The 15322-nt window shown below is 36.1% G+C and overlaps 1 protein-coding gene across 2 annotated transcripts; it reads left to right on the forward strand.

The window, feature by feature from the left end:
* The first annotated feature begins 667 nt into the window (after positions 1–667).
* Positions 668–14543, forward strand: LOC122008751. 2 transcript variants are annotated; one of them, XM_042564592.1, is made up of 16 exons: positions 668–1021; positions 2651–2778; positions 2952–3084; positions 3746–3902; positions 3983–4061; positions 8816–8856; positions 8959–9075; positions 9181–9261; positions 11542–11604; positions 11706–11757; positions 12539–12613; positions 13545–13592; positions 13754–13789; positions 13877–13951; positions 14181–14261; positions 14344–14543. In XM_042564592.1, the coding sequence occupies exons 1-15, from the start codon at positions 859–861 to the stop codon at positions 14229–14231; spliced, it is 1299 nt and encodes a 432-aa protein (XP_042420526.1). In that variant the 5' UTR covers positions 668–858; the 3' UTR covers positions 14232–14261; positions 14344–14543. The 2 variants fall into 2 exon arrangements, with proteins under 2 accessions (XP_042420526.1, XP_042420525.1); XM_042564591.1 differs by having other exon boundaries at positions 14181–14543.
* The last annotated feature ends 779 nt before the right edge of the window (positions 14544–15322 follow it).

Consider the following 15322-nt stretch of genomic DNA (forward strand, 5'->3'; position numbering starts at 1 on the left):
CAGTAACTGTATCAGGAATAACCAAAATCATATAAGACCTGTGCGGGCTAAGTAAGAAGGGTAGCAACCCAAAATCTTACGCATAAGCCGGGGCACTGATTGAAAGGTGAGGTCCTGAACAGGTGAGGCTCCCTAGAAAACAAACAAGAAAAGAAAGCAGTTTAGTAAAAAAAAAAAGAAAAAATTTAAAAAGTCAATATATTTAACCATACCATCACGGTATTGTGACTATCTACTTTATTTCTGCACTTCACTATTATTTTATTTTTCTTTTACTATTTACTGTTAACTATTATGGTTTACTGTCAAGTTATTTTTGTTTACTGTTAATCTACTTCTGTTACTGTTTACTGTTAATCTACTTCTGTTACTATTAATCTACTTTTGTTTACTATTACTATTTAGTAATAATCTACCAATAAAAATAATTTATATATATATATATGATTAACAAAATACCATTTAAATAAATTATCAATACTATAAATAGAATTTTGATCATTTAATCGGATAAGCTATGAGTATACTTCTACGTGTATAGATCAATTCTGACTAGTATTCTCTCATTCCTTCTGGAGTTCTGGTTGTCTATGGCGGTAACAGTTATCTTAAACCCACCTGTCGGCGGGGATAACTCAAGCGGGGGAAGACTGGGCCGCTCACGTGCCAGTCCCCTCCCCGTCGGGTCGCTATTTACAAACTTCCCCTCTCGAGCGCTTTTGCTTATTCGCGACGATCACCCACGCGAGAGCTCTCGCCCGATCTCTGTTCTCCTCCGTCGTTGATCCCTGATTGGGTCGGCGGAAAGAGATCTCGGCGTGGGGCGGTCGATCAGCCGATCAGGTTTCCCGGCGGGCAATGGCCTCGTCCACTCAGGGTTTAGTGCCCATCACCAGGGCTTACTTGGCCCACTACTACGACAAGTACCTCTTGCCTCCGCTGCCGGAGGATGTCGCCCGGTTGACTGCAGAACTTCGAAAGCTGTCCGATGGGCTGGCGAGCGAGTTCCCCCTTACGGAAGGTGATTTCCCTAATTTTTTTTTTGTTTTCAGACCCAAAGGGCTTCGGGATCTGGTTCTGAAGTTGTTTTTCGTCGTTATGTGTTCCGATTGATTTCCCGGGTATTCTGTTGCACGTTCTTTTGCTTGCTTGTGGACAAAGTTTGGTCGTCTGAAGTTGGTAGGCATTGCTCAGTCAATCGGTCAATAAAAATATCTCAAGTTCGCGGAGTTTGATCCATAACAGAGCATTGCTGATCTTAATTACCTTACATCGATATTCTTTCATTTCCAATCTCTTCATCAACTGCAACTGTTTGATGATTCGTAGTCTCAGCTTTTGGATGAAATGATGTTGGTAAAAAAACACGTTGATTACTAAAGTTTCTGTTCGTCACAGCTATTTGCTTTTGGAATAATTTGAGTAGCACATATCTTATAATGCATGTTCTATACTACTAGTTTTTGAAGCGTGACTACATGTAACAAGTGGCAACCACATTTCCTGTTGAGTCACAAGAGAAATGAATAACGAGTACATGTGTTCTAGTTAAGGATAAAATATTGTTTAACTGTCGAACTTTTGTTTGAATGCTGATTAGTCAAACATGGTGATTTTAAGTTGATGAAAGAATTTAGGAATACTGAACATGTTGAGATATTTGCATTTGTTTAAAGTACTTCCATTTGCAGCTTATGGAGATAACATGAAACTTTAACTTGAGGCATCCTTTCACTTGTTTGTAGTCATTCGATGTGCCATATAGGGCTTTTTTTTTTTGAAAGTTATGTTTAAATTGGATATGAACCATTTAGCTTGATAGTGTTTCTGAGTTCTCCAGTGGTGAACTTGTTATCCTATGGTATCTTCGCTGCTCAACAAATTGCAATCCTCATTGGTTTAAAAGCATGTCATGTGACTGTGTCACAGCTGACATATATAACTTTAATCTTTGATAATCACACGTAGATCAAGCTAGTGAATTAGTTTAACCCAAATTTATATCGTTTACTTATTGTCTGTATAATTAATTCAAATATATGAATCAACAAAATAAGATGAATAGAGATTCCTTGACTAAATTATGCGTCATAAATGTGCATGAACGTTGTTTTGATGATTGAACAAACAGAACTTTTTTTCCATGAACCGTTGGTTTTCATATATCAGTCTACCTTAGAAACTTAGCTATAATCTTCCTCTTTTTTTTCAAACGTTAGGTGACTTGTAATGAATATTTTGACAACTATTTATTTTTTTTATAAATTTAAATAATATTTAATAATTTCTTAATAATGATTGCAAATTTGTTGAAGGGGAGCCTTAACGTAATGGTAAAGTTGCTGGTGTGACCTAAAGGTCATGAGTTTGAGTCTCGGAAATAGCTTCGCAAGCATAATAAGGTTGCATACTATAGACCCTTCCCCACCCCCCGCTAGCTTCATGCACGGGACTGTCCTTTTTAGCTACTGCAAATTTACTAGTCAAAAACAGTATCCTTGACTCAATTTCTTTTAACTAGCATGTGAAATTCTTGATGTTTGTGAATCCCTTGTACCTGAACCTGTTATTAGAAAAGTAAGCTGGTAATACAATTTTGGCATAAACTTTTTCATACACTAATCACATGCCTTCTCCCTATATTTTGAAGCTGAGGAGCTCTTGGTTCAAGAAGTGGATAGCCAACCTGCTCATAAGGTTGATCAGAATTTGTGGAAGAACAGGGAGAACCTTGAAGAAATTTTATTTTTACTCGATCAAGCTCATTGGCCAAGAATGGTACAAATTCATTCCTAATTAATTAAAATTATTTCTTGCTTTAGTTTCTATTGCCTGTTTCCTTGTAAGTATTTTCTATTTTTCTGCTCTTTAAGCAAATATCGAATATTCTTTCTATTTTACTAGTACTGCGACTGGACAAGCTTTAATTATTTTCATACCTATTTATGCAGTTTCAAGAGAAAGCCAACCGTGAAGATGTAGCTATAATTGCTACACTTGGAGAACTTGAGACGAAGCTTAGGAACACTTTGAAGATACTAGAGGTGTTTCAGCAAAAAAATGCTGATCATGTGTTTAATATAGGTTGGGATACTATTGAACTTGCTCTTTTAGTACTGCAACAGTAAATCAGTAACAATCAACACATGGAAGAAAAAACAAGTCTAGACACAATTAACCTATAAACCTATGCCATGGAAGTTGCCTTTGCGAATCACATATAAATCAGTGTGCTGTGGTAGTGTTAGTTTTTCTGGAAACCCTTGTTATATAGAGACCAATTTAAAGCCATTTTAGACCTTAAGAGGTATGAAAGGAACATTGTGCAAAATCATATTCCGCTTGTAAGGAACTTAATTCTATTCACCACTGATATTCAATCAACCTAATTATATCAGTAATCTATTATTTGAAATTCTTTCAGATTGTTGCCTTTATTTTAGAGTTTGGTCGTGGTTGGTTGTGTAAATACACTATGCACCAATGTAGACTGGGTTCAGGAAACGTGTGGTTTATAGCATCAGTGGCGAGTCTCAACTCTCTTTTTATGGTAGTAATCCTGATGATGTTTGGTGCCTGCTACATCTTTTAGATACTTACATGATATGCAATAGTCGAGCTCATACCATGCCTTCAATGCTCTATCGTATAATTTGCTTGCATTCCTAAACGTCTTAAAACCTATTAGTTAATTGCTAAGATTCTTTTTGGGTAATTGATCAGGTGTCTGTAAATGTATTTGCAGTTATGACTTACATGCCACAAGACTTCAGAGGCACTCTTATCAGACAACAAAAAGAGCGTTCAGAGAGGAACAGGCAAGCAGAGGTTGATGCTTTGGTTAATTCTGGGGGAACCATACATGATCGGTACACTTTGTTGTGGCAGCAACAAATGGATAGGTGGATATTATATCCCTTGAATTTTCTTTTGAAGTAGAGTCTTTTAGAAGATACTATTTCTGGAATGTTTTATCCTACAGAAGGAACCAATTAGCTCAACTTGGTTCTGCAACAGGCGTATATAAGACACTTGTCAAGTACTTAGTTGGTGTGCCACAGGTACATGTTGAATTTCAATGATAGTTATTCATCTTGACCTTTTTTCTTAAGAATGATTTTGTGTACTTGTATACTATATTTATAAGGATGGCAATGATAGTTCAGAATGTCTTCAGTTTGAGGAGTGTTAAGGAAGAAACTTATACTAAAGAACTTTCTCATATGTATGTATGTGTGTGTACTTCTCACCAGTGAGTCTCACTTATTAGGAAACCACAAGAATCATATGTCTTATTGTTTAGGCTTTACCCCAGTTTTTTCAGGTCTTATAACGAGCTTTGCTATCCAATTTAGCCGGCACAGGTTTTACAAGCTTAGAACAACCCGACAATTTCATCCTCTGCCTTAGATACAACTAGACAGTTCCATCCTCTTCCTTAGACAGTTACCTTTCTATAGAATGTATACTTGGATAAGGTCTGAATTCTTGAAGACAAAGGAGAGGAAAACAGAGCTTTTCCTTATGCCTAGAAAATGTTATTAAGCTGCTACACAAAGACTAACAAACATACAAACTAGGGATTTACAAGAATCTAAGCTAAGAAATTACTAGGAAATTACAAACATGCAAACTAGAAAATTATAAGCATACAAACTGACTTACAAGTACAAGCTGAGAAGAAATAACTATGGTGGATGCTTCAAGTGTGGGTAATCATTTATGCTGAAGCACACAGGCTCAGGGGTTTTTATAGGAAGAAGCACGCAGGCGTTAGGAAAAGAAAAGCAATCCGACAAAGCAGATAAAGAAGAATCTTTGTATAGGAGAGGTGAGTTAGGGCATCTTCTTTTCAGAAGATAAGGATTTAGTGGAGAGGTGAGTCGGGGCATCTTTAGTGCATGATGTGTCAGCAGATGATAAGGCTGAAGAAGTGAGAGTTATCGAAGCCATTAACTGGTTTCATGATAATCCCTCTCTTGGCATCAGTATTTACTATGCAGAAGAATACAATTATAAACTCAAATGCTGGAGGCCTTTCCTCAATGTTCTACTCTAGACACATTAGCACCAGGATGTAGGTGTTAGTGTAAGTCCTAAGAGTCAATCAAGAGTTGATTGACTTAGGACATATTGTATCATAGTTCATTAATAAAGACAATGATTATTATATTACTTTAGATTTATGTCAGATGAATAAATATAATAATGTCCTAGGATAGTAGGTTCTAGTTTATCTTGCCACTACTCTTAACTTTTCCTAGTAAGCATTAATACGCAAGGATAATATTAATGCGTTGAGACTAGCATGTAGATCAATTGATGACTTAATCTCACAAGTCATGGATATGAGATATCAAGTTGACACATGGGTATATATTAGAGAATATGTACTGAATTGATTTGCCATGAGATGTTTCATGGATCGTTATATGAGTGTCATAAACATTCTCATAGTGATTATTAGTATGAATAGTTCTTAGACCTGAAATCACTACAGTTCTTTACATAAGGAGTTGTATACTTTGGTATCTTCAAACGTCACCTATGACAAGGTGGACTATAAAGTCGATCACTAGTATGCAATAAGTTATGCGGAGGGATGTGAGTGATGTATATAGAATCTATTTTTTCCATATGACGGAAGTGATATCTATGAGCCCCTTGATTAAGTAGGACACAAGAATGCATGGTCGTGCTCAAATTAGTCAATATGAGATATTGAGCTTATTTGATTGAGTGTATCTATATAGGGATCAAGAAACACAAAGATTGATAAGAGGATGACACGGTTTATGCCTCATTGATCAATCTAAATATCAAGGATACAAGGACTGAGTCATATAAGATAATAGACACAGAAATGTTAGGTCGGATCTCGACATTCTCGTCACTTGGGTAGCAATCATGCATTGCTAAATGTCACTCATGCTTATGCATCTAAAGTAGTTTTAGATACATTCTCAACGTTACGATAACCTATTGGGTCATACATAAAGAACATGTTGATTTTGAGATGAGTCTATTTTAGTTTGACTAAAATATGATGGACCCTAAGGCTATAGGATTAAGTCTAATATGAATCAGACTCATTGAGTATCCAATCGTTGAATTGTTGGATTGAATCTAATCCGAATTAGATTCATTGGATTAGATTCAACCTTTTAAGAAGGTTAATGTCCATTAATAGAGATTAATGGATCATTAATCAAAGAAAGACCAAAAGCAAAAAGACCTTTGGTATTCTTGGATGAGTACAAAAGGATATTTGATGATTTTTGTGTATGACACTTGGGTTCTTGCTTGTCTTCTCCTTCTTCTTCCTCCTTGGCCGAGACCCCCTTTGTTGGTTGCTAGCATAACCTTAGGTGATACTTCTTCTCCAAGTTTGTGAGTTTTTGAGACAGACGGAATGTGTTCGTGTGGATATTGAAAGAGGCGCGAACACTTGATCGTGCTGAGATCCACCGAGGACAAAGTTGCCGTCGAGAGTTCGTGTTTACGCAACGAATGTAGAACTCTCAATTCAACTAGTATACGGTTTCCTTCGCATGGATCTTCTGGAAAAAATCTTATTGTTTATTCCGTTGCGCTTGTGTTGTTTTGCACTCAAGATCCTTATAGGATGTAGGTGCCAACTACTTTATTCTTTTAAAAGAGCAAGTACCATTTTGAAAAATTCTTTTACAAGGGAAAGCTCATTACACCCTTTACTTTAATGGACTTCGGACTTTTACAGCAATTATGGATACATGATCTAAATTCAGTGTTAGCATTTCCTTATAAACTTGGTCTCATCATCTAATTTGCCCTAGAAGAACAGGAGAATTTTGTACTTTGTTCCTTTCACGGTTCTCCTCTAGAGTGGATCAATTTAAAGATTGTACCAGTCAGATATATCAAGGTAGACAAACCAGGAATTAATATCCCTATTCTTAAATTTGAAGAATATTCTTCAAATCTTGGTAAAGACTGGACATCAGCTAAACTTATTGAAGATCAACTTAAACACTAGAGATCCTTCATTCAAGGCAGCTCCTTGTTATGGGACAAATATCAAGATCCATTTGACTATACGCGCTAGCCAGAGAAACCTATACTAAGAAAATATACCGGCCGAAAGAGATGGAAACTATTTTCTTTCCATTCAAATACTTTACTTAGCATTCCACTCTGTGCCAATACTACCACAAGAAGAACGAAGAATGACTCACAAAAACAAAGATAGCTCAGCATTCTCACAAAAGCCATCAACTTCAACAGCACCTCCCTCTCTGGCTCCGGAAGAAGCCAATATAAGCAACATAATGGAAATCTAACAATTTTTGAGAGCACTAACTCTCACTTCTTCAGCCTTTTCCTACGCGGCATGCACTAAAGATGCCCTCACTCACCTCTCCACTAAATCCTTATCTTCTGAAACGAAGATGACTTAACTCACCTCTCCACTAAAAAGATTCTTATTTATCTGCTTAGTTGGATTTCCTTTCTTTTCCTGAAGCATGCGTGCTTCTTCCTATAAAAACCCCTGAAACCTGCTTGCTTTAGCATCGATGATTGACCACACTTGAAGCATCTACCATAGCTATTTCTTCTCAGCTCGTACTTGTAAGTCAGTTTGTATGCTTATAATTTCCTAGTTTGCATGTTTGTAATTTCCTAGCTTAGATTCTTGTAAATCCCTAGTTTGTATGTTTGTCGGTCTTTGTATGGCAGCTTAATAACATTTTCTAGGCCTAAGGAGAGGCTCAGTTTTTCTCTCTTTTGTCTTTAAGAATCCTCATACCTTATCCAAGTATACATTATGTAGAAAGGTAACTATCTAAGAGGATGGAACTGTCTGGTTGTTCTAAGCTTGTAAAACTTGTGCTGGCTAGGTTGGGCAACAAGAGCTACTGAAAACTCGTTGTAAGACCTAAAAAAGCCGGATAAAGCCCAAACAATAAGACATATGGTTCTTATTGTTTCCTAATAGGTAAGGTTCACTAGTGAGAAACAAATTTGACAAAAATACCCTTCCAAAGTGCCTAGATTCATCCCAAATCCTCTAAAACACCAAAACAAAGATTGGTTTTGTAGAAATCATTAGCAAATAGTAATTTCATAAAAATATTTGCATGACTCAACTCAATACACAACATCTTCAACTTCAAAATGAAGTACGAGTATGTTATGATGCACGCCCCATGTGTGCACCCCATGTGCATGATTGTGGGCACCTGCCCACTTGCATGTGCCAAAAAAGTTGATTGCACAGTATCGCACACAGGGGCGTGCAACATAACACACCCCTATATATATATAGTAGGAATGCTAGATTTAACGATAATATTTGAGTTTTGAAGATAATTGTTTAATACCACATTGACCATTTAGCTGGTACTATGTTGGAGTCCTATTTTAAGGATGTTTTATTTTCTCTTTTCAACTTGAATAATACAGTTTTATTTTCTCACCTCTTTAATATTGAATTCTCTAATTCTTATTATTGAAGCTACCACTAGTCCCTAATCCACTGATTAATTATCTAAAGGGCAGCCCGGTGCACGAAGCTCCCGCCATGCGGGGTCCCGGGGAAGGATCCATTGTACGCAGCCTTACCTTGCTTTTTTGCAAGAGGCTGTTTCCAGGATTCGAACCCATGACCTTTTGGTCACATGGCAACAACGTTACCGTTGCGCCAAGGCTCCCCTTCCCACTGATTAATTATCTAATGTGGAAAAATCCATTCTCTCAACATCCTCAATTTAACTTTTTTCTCACACGCCAATTTTGTCTTTGGTTACTGATCCCATAAAGATTTACTCATTTGCAGGTTTTATTGGATTTTATACGCCAAATAAATGATGATCAAGGGTAACCTTGGAGAATTTACTTATCTGTTTGTGTTGTGTAGATTTGCCCTTTATTGGTGCATGACTCGTGTCCTGCTCTATTTTTATCTTTGTGGTACTTTAGGCCAATGGAAGAACAGCGCTCTCGCTACGGGCCATCTCTTTACAAGCTTACAACCATGGTGCTAACTATCAGATTGTTTCTTCTTCTTTCGTGGGGTCATTTTGAGGAGAAAAAAATGTATTACACACTGTCCTTTATTTGATTATGATCCTATGCATTGTTCTTTTTGTTTATATCCTTTGCTCAGTTATCTTACACCACATCGTTGTATTTGTTGAGCAGAGCGAAGGATGAACTATCCCTTTTGCAGCAAACTATCCATCTCTACACCTCTGAATTTGAGAAATTCATCGCATTTATTGGGTATTAATGACACTGCTTAAATTCTTGAAAGTTCTACTGCATGTTCCATTCATATGTGACAGTTTTTTTTTTGAAGAAATTTTTGTAACCGAAATTTATGTTTCTGTTCATCTGGCTTTTTGAAGCTAATTGTTCAATTTAACTACCATACTGATAGTTGGGGCAAACACAGCTTCATGATAATGATGACAATGTCAACTAGTATTCCCCAATATTTGGATTATAGTTCCACCAGCATACATACTAACTTAGACTCACTTTAGTTGCTCAGAAGGGAGAAGAGGAGAGGAGGAAGAGGAGATAAAGTGCAATCCATCAAACCTGTTTATCTGGGTAAAGGAAAGAGGAAGAGGAGAAGGGGATGGAAAAAGAAAATCACAAGATTACTCTTCTTCCTTATCATTCTAGCCTCACCTCTGCTATCATGCACTATCCTCACCTCGCCTTGCCTGAAAATGCTGCCCACTCCTCCCCCATCTCGCCCTTGCATGGTTTGACCTAGCCTACTTTCTGTGCCCAACGCCTCACATCATACTGGCCCAATGTCACAGTCATCTCCCACTTGCATTGCACTTGTAGGGAATGGCAGAGAGAACTTTCCCCTTCCTATTTACATGGATTACCTGTGTCCCACCGAATTTTGGGCAGACATGATTTTGCTCCAAAATCCTTCCTCCAAATGCTACAATAGCTCCTTCCTATTGAATTTTTTTTACTAAGGTAAATGGGGGAGAGGCCTCAAAATTTCTGCTCTCCTCTCCTCTCCTCTCCCTTCCCAGTATGTAAACAGGCACTTAAGGATGATGAAAATCTGGAATGATTTTTGTTGTATAAAATTTGCAATGTGGGCCTATTGTTACTTCATTACTGGCTCACTTGCTTTCCTATCTTAATTGAGGTTTTGCATTTCTTGTATTTATTCAATTTGTGACATGCATTTACTACACAAGTTCATATATTTAGCCGCAAGCAGGGAGCTTACAGTATTTGATATCAGTTCACCTGTTTGATCTGAGTCCAAGCTGCAAAGAATTAGTGCAACGGAACTTAGTGCAATTCAGGAGTGGATTTTAAGTTTATTCTCCTTAGCAAGTTACTGTAAGTGTAAGGATAGTTGGATACATGGAGGGAAAATCTGGCTTATATTGATCCTAGTTAGGACTTGAATTGATCATAACCTATGATCATATGCAATGATATCTAACTGTTCCTGTTTTCAATTGTGAGAACCTCAGCTTATATATACCTAAGTCACACAAATAGACATTTGAAGCTTGAAATTAATTGAAAGCAACCCATCTTTTTCATGCTGTCGCATCCAAAATCACTCCAAATTGTATGCACATCTTTTTTAGTTTTAAGTTGACTTTTTTGCTTGTCAATCCCTCACTACATAAAATGCAACCCCTTAACAAGTATATTGCTTGTTAATAATTTTAATAATGCCTTATGAATTTGATATGATGCAATGATATAAAAAAAAAAACTCAAAAAATTTAAGTAGAATTTTCAAAAATTCTTGGTATATTATATCTTATAAATTACAATCCTAAGTTCCAGCTTAAGGATTTAATCCTATTAAGACCTCATCATTCCTTTGCAGTGTCAATCTTGCCAATCCTGGTCTTAAGTGCATTTAGGTAATTAAGTATCATTTAATTTTGATTTAATTAAATGCTAGGTGTAGTTGAAAGTTTTCAAACTTTTTTTTTTTTTCTAATTTAATGAATGTAAATGAGCTCAGATGGTGCCTAATATTGGTCTAGTTCATCGATGCTTGATTGATTTAGAATTGTGATTCGAGTAAACTGGTCATTGGCTGACCTACCACTAGAAGTCTGTGACTCGTTAACATGGAAAAGTGCCCTAAATAGTGGTCTTTCTGGTAATATGGAAAAAAGAACATAAGGATAATTTATGATCTGTGCGAGTTGACTCAGTTTGAGTTGAACAAGAATGAGCAACAATAATAATAGTGGGAGCTACACAACAACAAGCCATGACCCTGAGTCTCACCTATTTGGGGCAATAAATAACATAAAGATGTTATTTTCCTGGTCACTCAGTGGGTTAAACATCACAAACTGGGCTCTTAGATTTGCTATTCTTGAGAAACATTGAGAAATATCATTAGTGATATTAGGCTATTAGCAGCTCTTATGAAAATTTTCAGTGTTTTGATGTATTACTGCTTGTATTTTTCAATTGAATAATCAATCATTCCTTTGTTTCTGTAAGATGCTCACTATATGCAGTTCTGACAATTTAGTTTTATTACAGTGAGGTGTTCTCAAACTCACCATTTTTCATTAAAGCAGAGGATGCAGGAGCCCTCGAGTCAAGGTATGTAGTTTTTCATCTTATACTACTATCTCTATCCACTAGAGGTTAGTTTACTAAACTGAACTGAACCAATGATACAGAGTATTTCTATTATTTATCAGGAATAATGATGATTATAAAGAAATCATCGTACCCGCAGGGAAAACACATGAGGTATGACATATCCTTCATATTTTCTCTTGTGAGTCTGTGACTAATGATGCCTTACAATTGTTATGAATTTGATCTTACAGCTCGTATGTTGATCTATTTGGTTGATGTAAATTACAACTAATTGTTTGATATTATTGTCACTTTTTTGGGAACATATCTAACTTAACAAAATTCAGTGCTGAACCAAACCAATTTCTAAGGCTTGTTTGATGGCCTGCTATCACCTATACTTATTCACCATACTGAAATAGTTGATATGATGAACACTAGGACCCACTAATCAGTAAAAATTGGAAGGAAACAAGATTTTAGTACTAATCTAAGATCTGTGTAATACTGATGTCAATTATTAAGACCTTACTGATTTCATCTTTAGTATTATTTTTTGTTGTTGTCATGTTGTTGTTCTACACAGAGAACTTTCTTAACCAGGCTAGATGGCTGGTATCTGATCACTGTTTGCTTAGTTTTAAAGGGAATCACTAGGTTGTTGTTTGTTATGTATATATTGACCAAAAAATGTCCAAATACTATGAAGGTCTGTGTTGTTGCATGTGTTTCTGTTTCATATATTAATCTTGAATCATGTTTTATGATTTTTGGAGGTATTATAGTTATTGTGCTCTCTTTATGTATTTGTTTTGGCATTTACTACGTTCAATAATTAGACCTGGCAACACAAAGTGCTTCTAGAGTGTTAGGCCAGTTCATGTGATAGCATTATCAATCATCCATGGGAGTTGAAACCAGGTGTCGCTTCTTCTCTGTACTTGTTTTGCAGGTAACATTGGCAGTTGAATCTGTAAATTCATACATCGCGTGGGATTTCTCATTGATTCAAGGGTCACTTAGCATGGTACTTCTCAAATCTTCATATATAATAATGTGTTTTTCATAGTTCTTATGGTTGGATTTAGATTGCGGCCAATGACTTGATAACTTAATAATTATCTTAGCTGGTCATCTTCTGTGATTAATTTCCATTCTGGTTGTGCTGATTAACATGTATTATGGTAATCTGCATCTACTCAATACCCATTTGGGTTGAAATATTCTTTTGAATTGCCTTTATTTAAATCTTTATCATCTTATCTAGTATCTCAATTAATTGCCCCACGGGTTGGCATAGTTGGTCCCTCTATGGGTGTTTGCTTCAATAGGTCTTGGGGTCAATTCCCAACCGATGCAAAATGCTTTGTTGGGTGTCTGATCTCTTCCATACAGGGCTGCTGCACTAACGCAAAATGCCCCCCTGATTTACCTGTCTATATCTTATGTTGCTGTGGATACCTGCCGCTTGAGGTGAGTATGAGTGAACTGTGAGCATGCTATGCAAAATCAGTATGAGTGACCTGTGAGCTTACAAAATCAGGATTTGAATAAATTTTATTTTTTTAATTTAATGAAACTCGTCATTATACATGGATTCTTAAGAGGGTTGACTGACTACACTTTACTGTTTAGGCCATGACAGGTTGCATAGTTCCATTCGATCTATCTTTGAATTTCCTCAGGTTTCATTTTATTTGGTGGTAGATTATTCCATATTGAGAATTCAAAACCAGATTTGTATATGTAACTATTATTTTGTTTCTTTCTATAAGTCTGGGAAATTGCTTAAGCTGTTTACTATCCACATTGTTAAAGCATTAAGCACGTGCTAGCATTGCTACATTACTTGCTATTCCTTTGTTTTCCCCACTTATTTGATTATTTTAAGTATGTTTGATCAACTGCAAAGATATAATTTTAAGATTCCACAAGTCACATTTTATTGCAATGAACAGGATATTGGTTTCCGCATTGAGTATGTAAGTCCATCTGGTGGAACAACGGTAAGCCTGTTGAACTTGGTCGAGGTTATATATTTAGGACTAGTTTGGCCTGATTTAATTTCAAGATAATTTCCTTTGCCTTCCAGAGGATACTCTAATGTATTTCTTACATTATAGTCTCGTTGTTTGCTGATTTATCTGATGAAGGTTTCTTTTTGCAGTTAATCTTACCATACAGGAGATATGAATCCGACCAAGTACGTCAAGACTGGTTCTTATTACATAGAATTGATATTTTAGTTGAATTTCGTGTTTTCAAATTGATTCATTTATTTTGTTTGCAGGGCAATTTCTCCACTATCTTGACTGGATCATACAAACTAATTTGGGACAACTCATATTCAACATTTTTCAAAAAGGTAAAAGAAGCTTCTTTATTTGTCACATTTTGTTTTGTTCCCGTGTATCATTATCACGAGTCCTATCTAGTTAATTTTTCATTATCCCAAAGTTTCCGTATTAGTTGTGTTAACCCTAAGCAGATCTCTGAATTGAAAACCTGCTTCTGGTTTTGTGGAACCATACACAACCTTGGATTTCAGCGTCCAAGTTTTCTGAGTTGTTTGTTTGTTTGAATAATCTCGACAGAGCTTGCGGTACAAGGTGGATGCCATACCCCCTGTTTCCGATACACCATAACACTTTCAATCCTGATCGAATTCTCATTGGGTTAGTCTATACACCCTGGACCATATCATGTAACTATTAACAATTCTTTTACACCATTTGTCTTTCTTTGCATTGAATGAAGATCATATAGCTCGAATCACTTGCAACTAAACTGCATGCTTCAAACTGATACTGTACTTGTCATGAAGATGTATATCTGGTAATCTGAAACTGTACCTTTGGTGAAGTTTGCAAGTTTCTTTGCTATGAATATGGTTTTGCAAGTTGTATATTTTATGTAATTAAATGATGACAATATAGGTTTTAAGTTTCATAGAATAATGATCTGTGTTTGCTATATCATAATTCCATTAATAAGGTAACATGAAATAACAACAATTTGAAAATTAGAATACTTGACCATGCTTTAAAATTTTGAGTCATTGGAGTTTAAATTTATGATTGGAACAATATGATTTTGATGTTGTATTGTGTCAATATGGTTTTGATATTTTTTAATATAAATATATTAATTAAATTTTTTAAAAAATTATGGAATTGCAATATATCCATGAGCCCGTGGAGGTTGTTGTGGGATTGCAATACTCTCTACGACCACTGTAGGATTGCAGTAGCCTCCGCAATCCCACAGGTTCTTCATGGGCTCACAGCACTCTTGCAACTTCGTGGATGTTGACGTAGGATCATGGAGGCTTGTGGTATTGATGCTCTTATTGGTGTTAGATGGTAGGTGGAATGGTAAATTTTGTCGGATGAAATTTTAAATTATGATCCTGAGAGTGTTAAAGCAGCTTTAGTCAGTATGTTGAAAATAGAGGTGAATTTTGGTAAACTTTTCCTAACCCCTTGAAATCAAGCATCAACTTGAAGGAAAAGAGTGAAAGAAGAGGGAGAGAGTTGAATGAAATTAATAAATTTGATTTTCGATCGCACTGCTTTGTATCACTTTTTCCATGAACATCATCTGCTTTGTTATGCTAGATTTTGGGTGGAAGCATTTGAGGCTAACCTTCCTCTGTGACTTTGCTTGAAATTTGAATAATTAGGGGGGTGTCAAGGTGAACAAATCTATTAATAACCAAATAAATAGGGGATCGAAT

This window comes from Zingiber officinale, chromosome 8A (assembly GCF_018446385.1).
Source record: "Zingiber officinale cultivar Zhangliang chromosome 8A, Zo_v1.1, whole genome shotgun sequence".
In the NCBI taxonomy this organism is placed as follows: domain Eukaryota; kingdom Viridiplantae; phylum Streptophyta; class Magnoliopsida; order Zingiberales; family Zingiberaceae; genus Zingiber; species Zingiber officinale.

Excerpts from the sequence above, each read along its gene's own strand:
- LOC122008751 (XM_042564591.1), top strand. The coding sequence starts at position 859 with ATGGCCTCGTCCACTCAGGGTTTAGTGCCCATCACCAGGGCTTACTTG. Across the intron at positions 1,022-2,650 it reads CGAGTTCCCCCTTACGGAAG|CTGAGGAGCTCTTGGTTCAA; the intron begins GTGATTTCCCTA and ends TATATTTTGAAG. Across the intron at positions 9,262-11,541 it reads AAATTCATCGCATTTATTGG|TGAGGTGTTCTCAAACTCAC; the intron begins GTATTAATGACA and ends GTTTTATTACAG.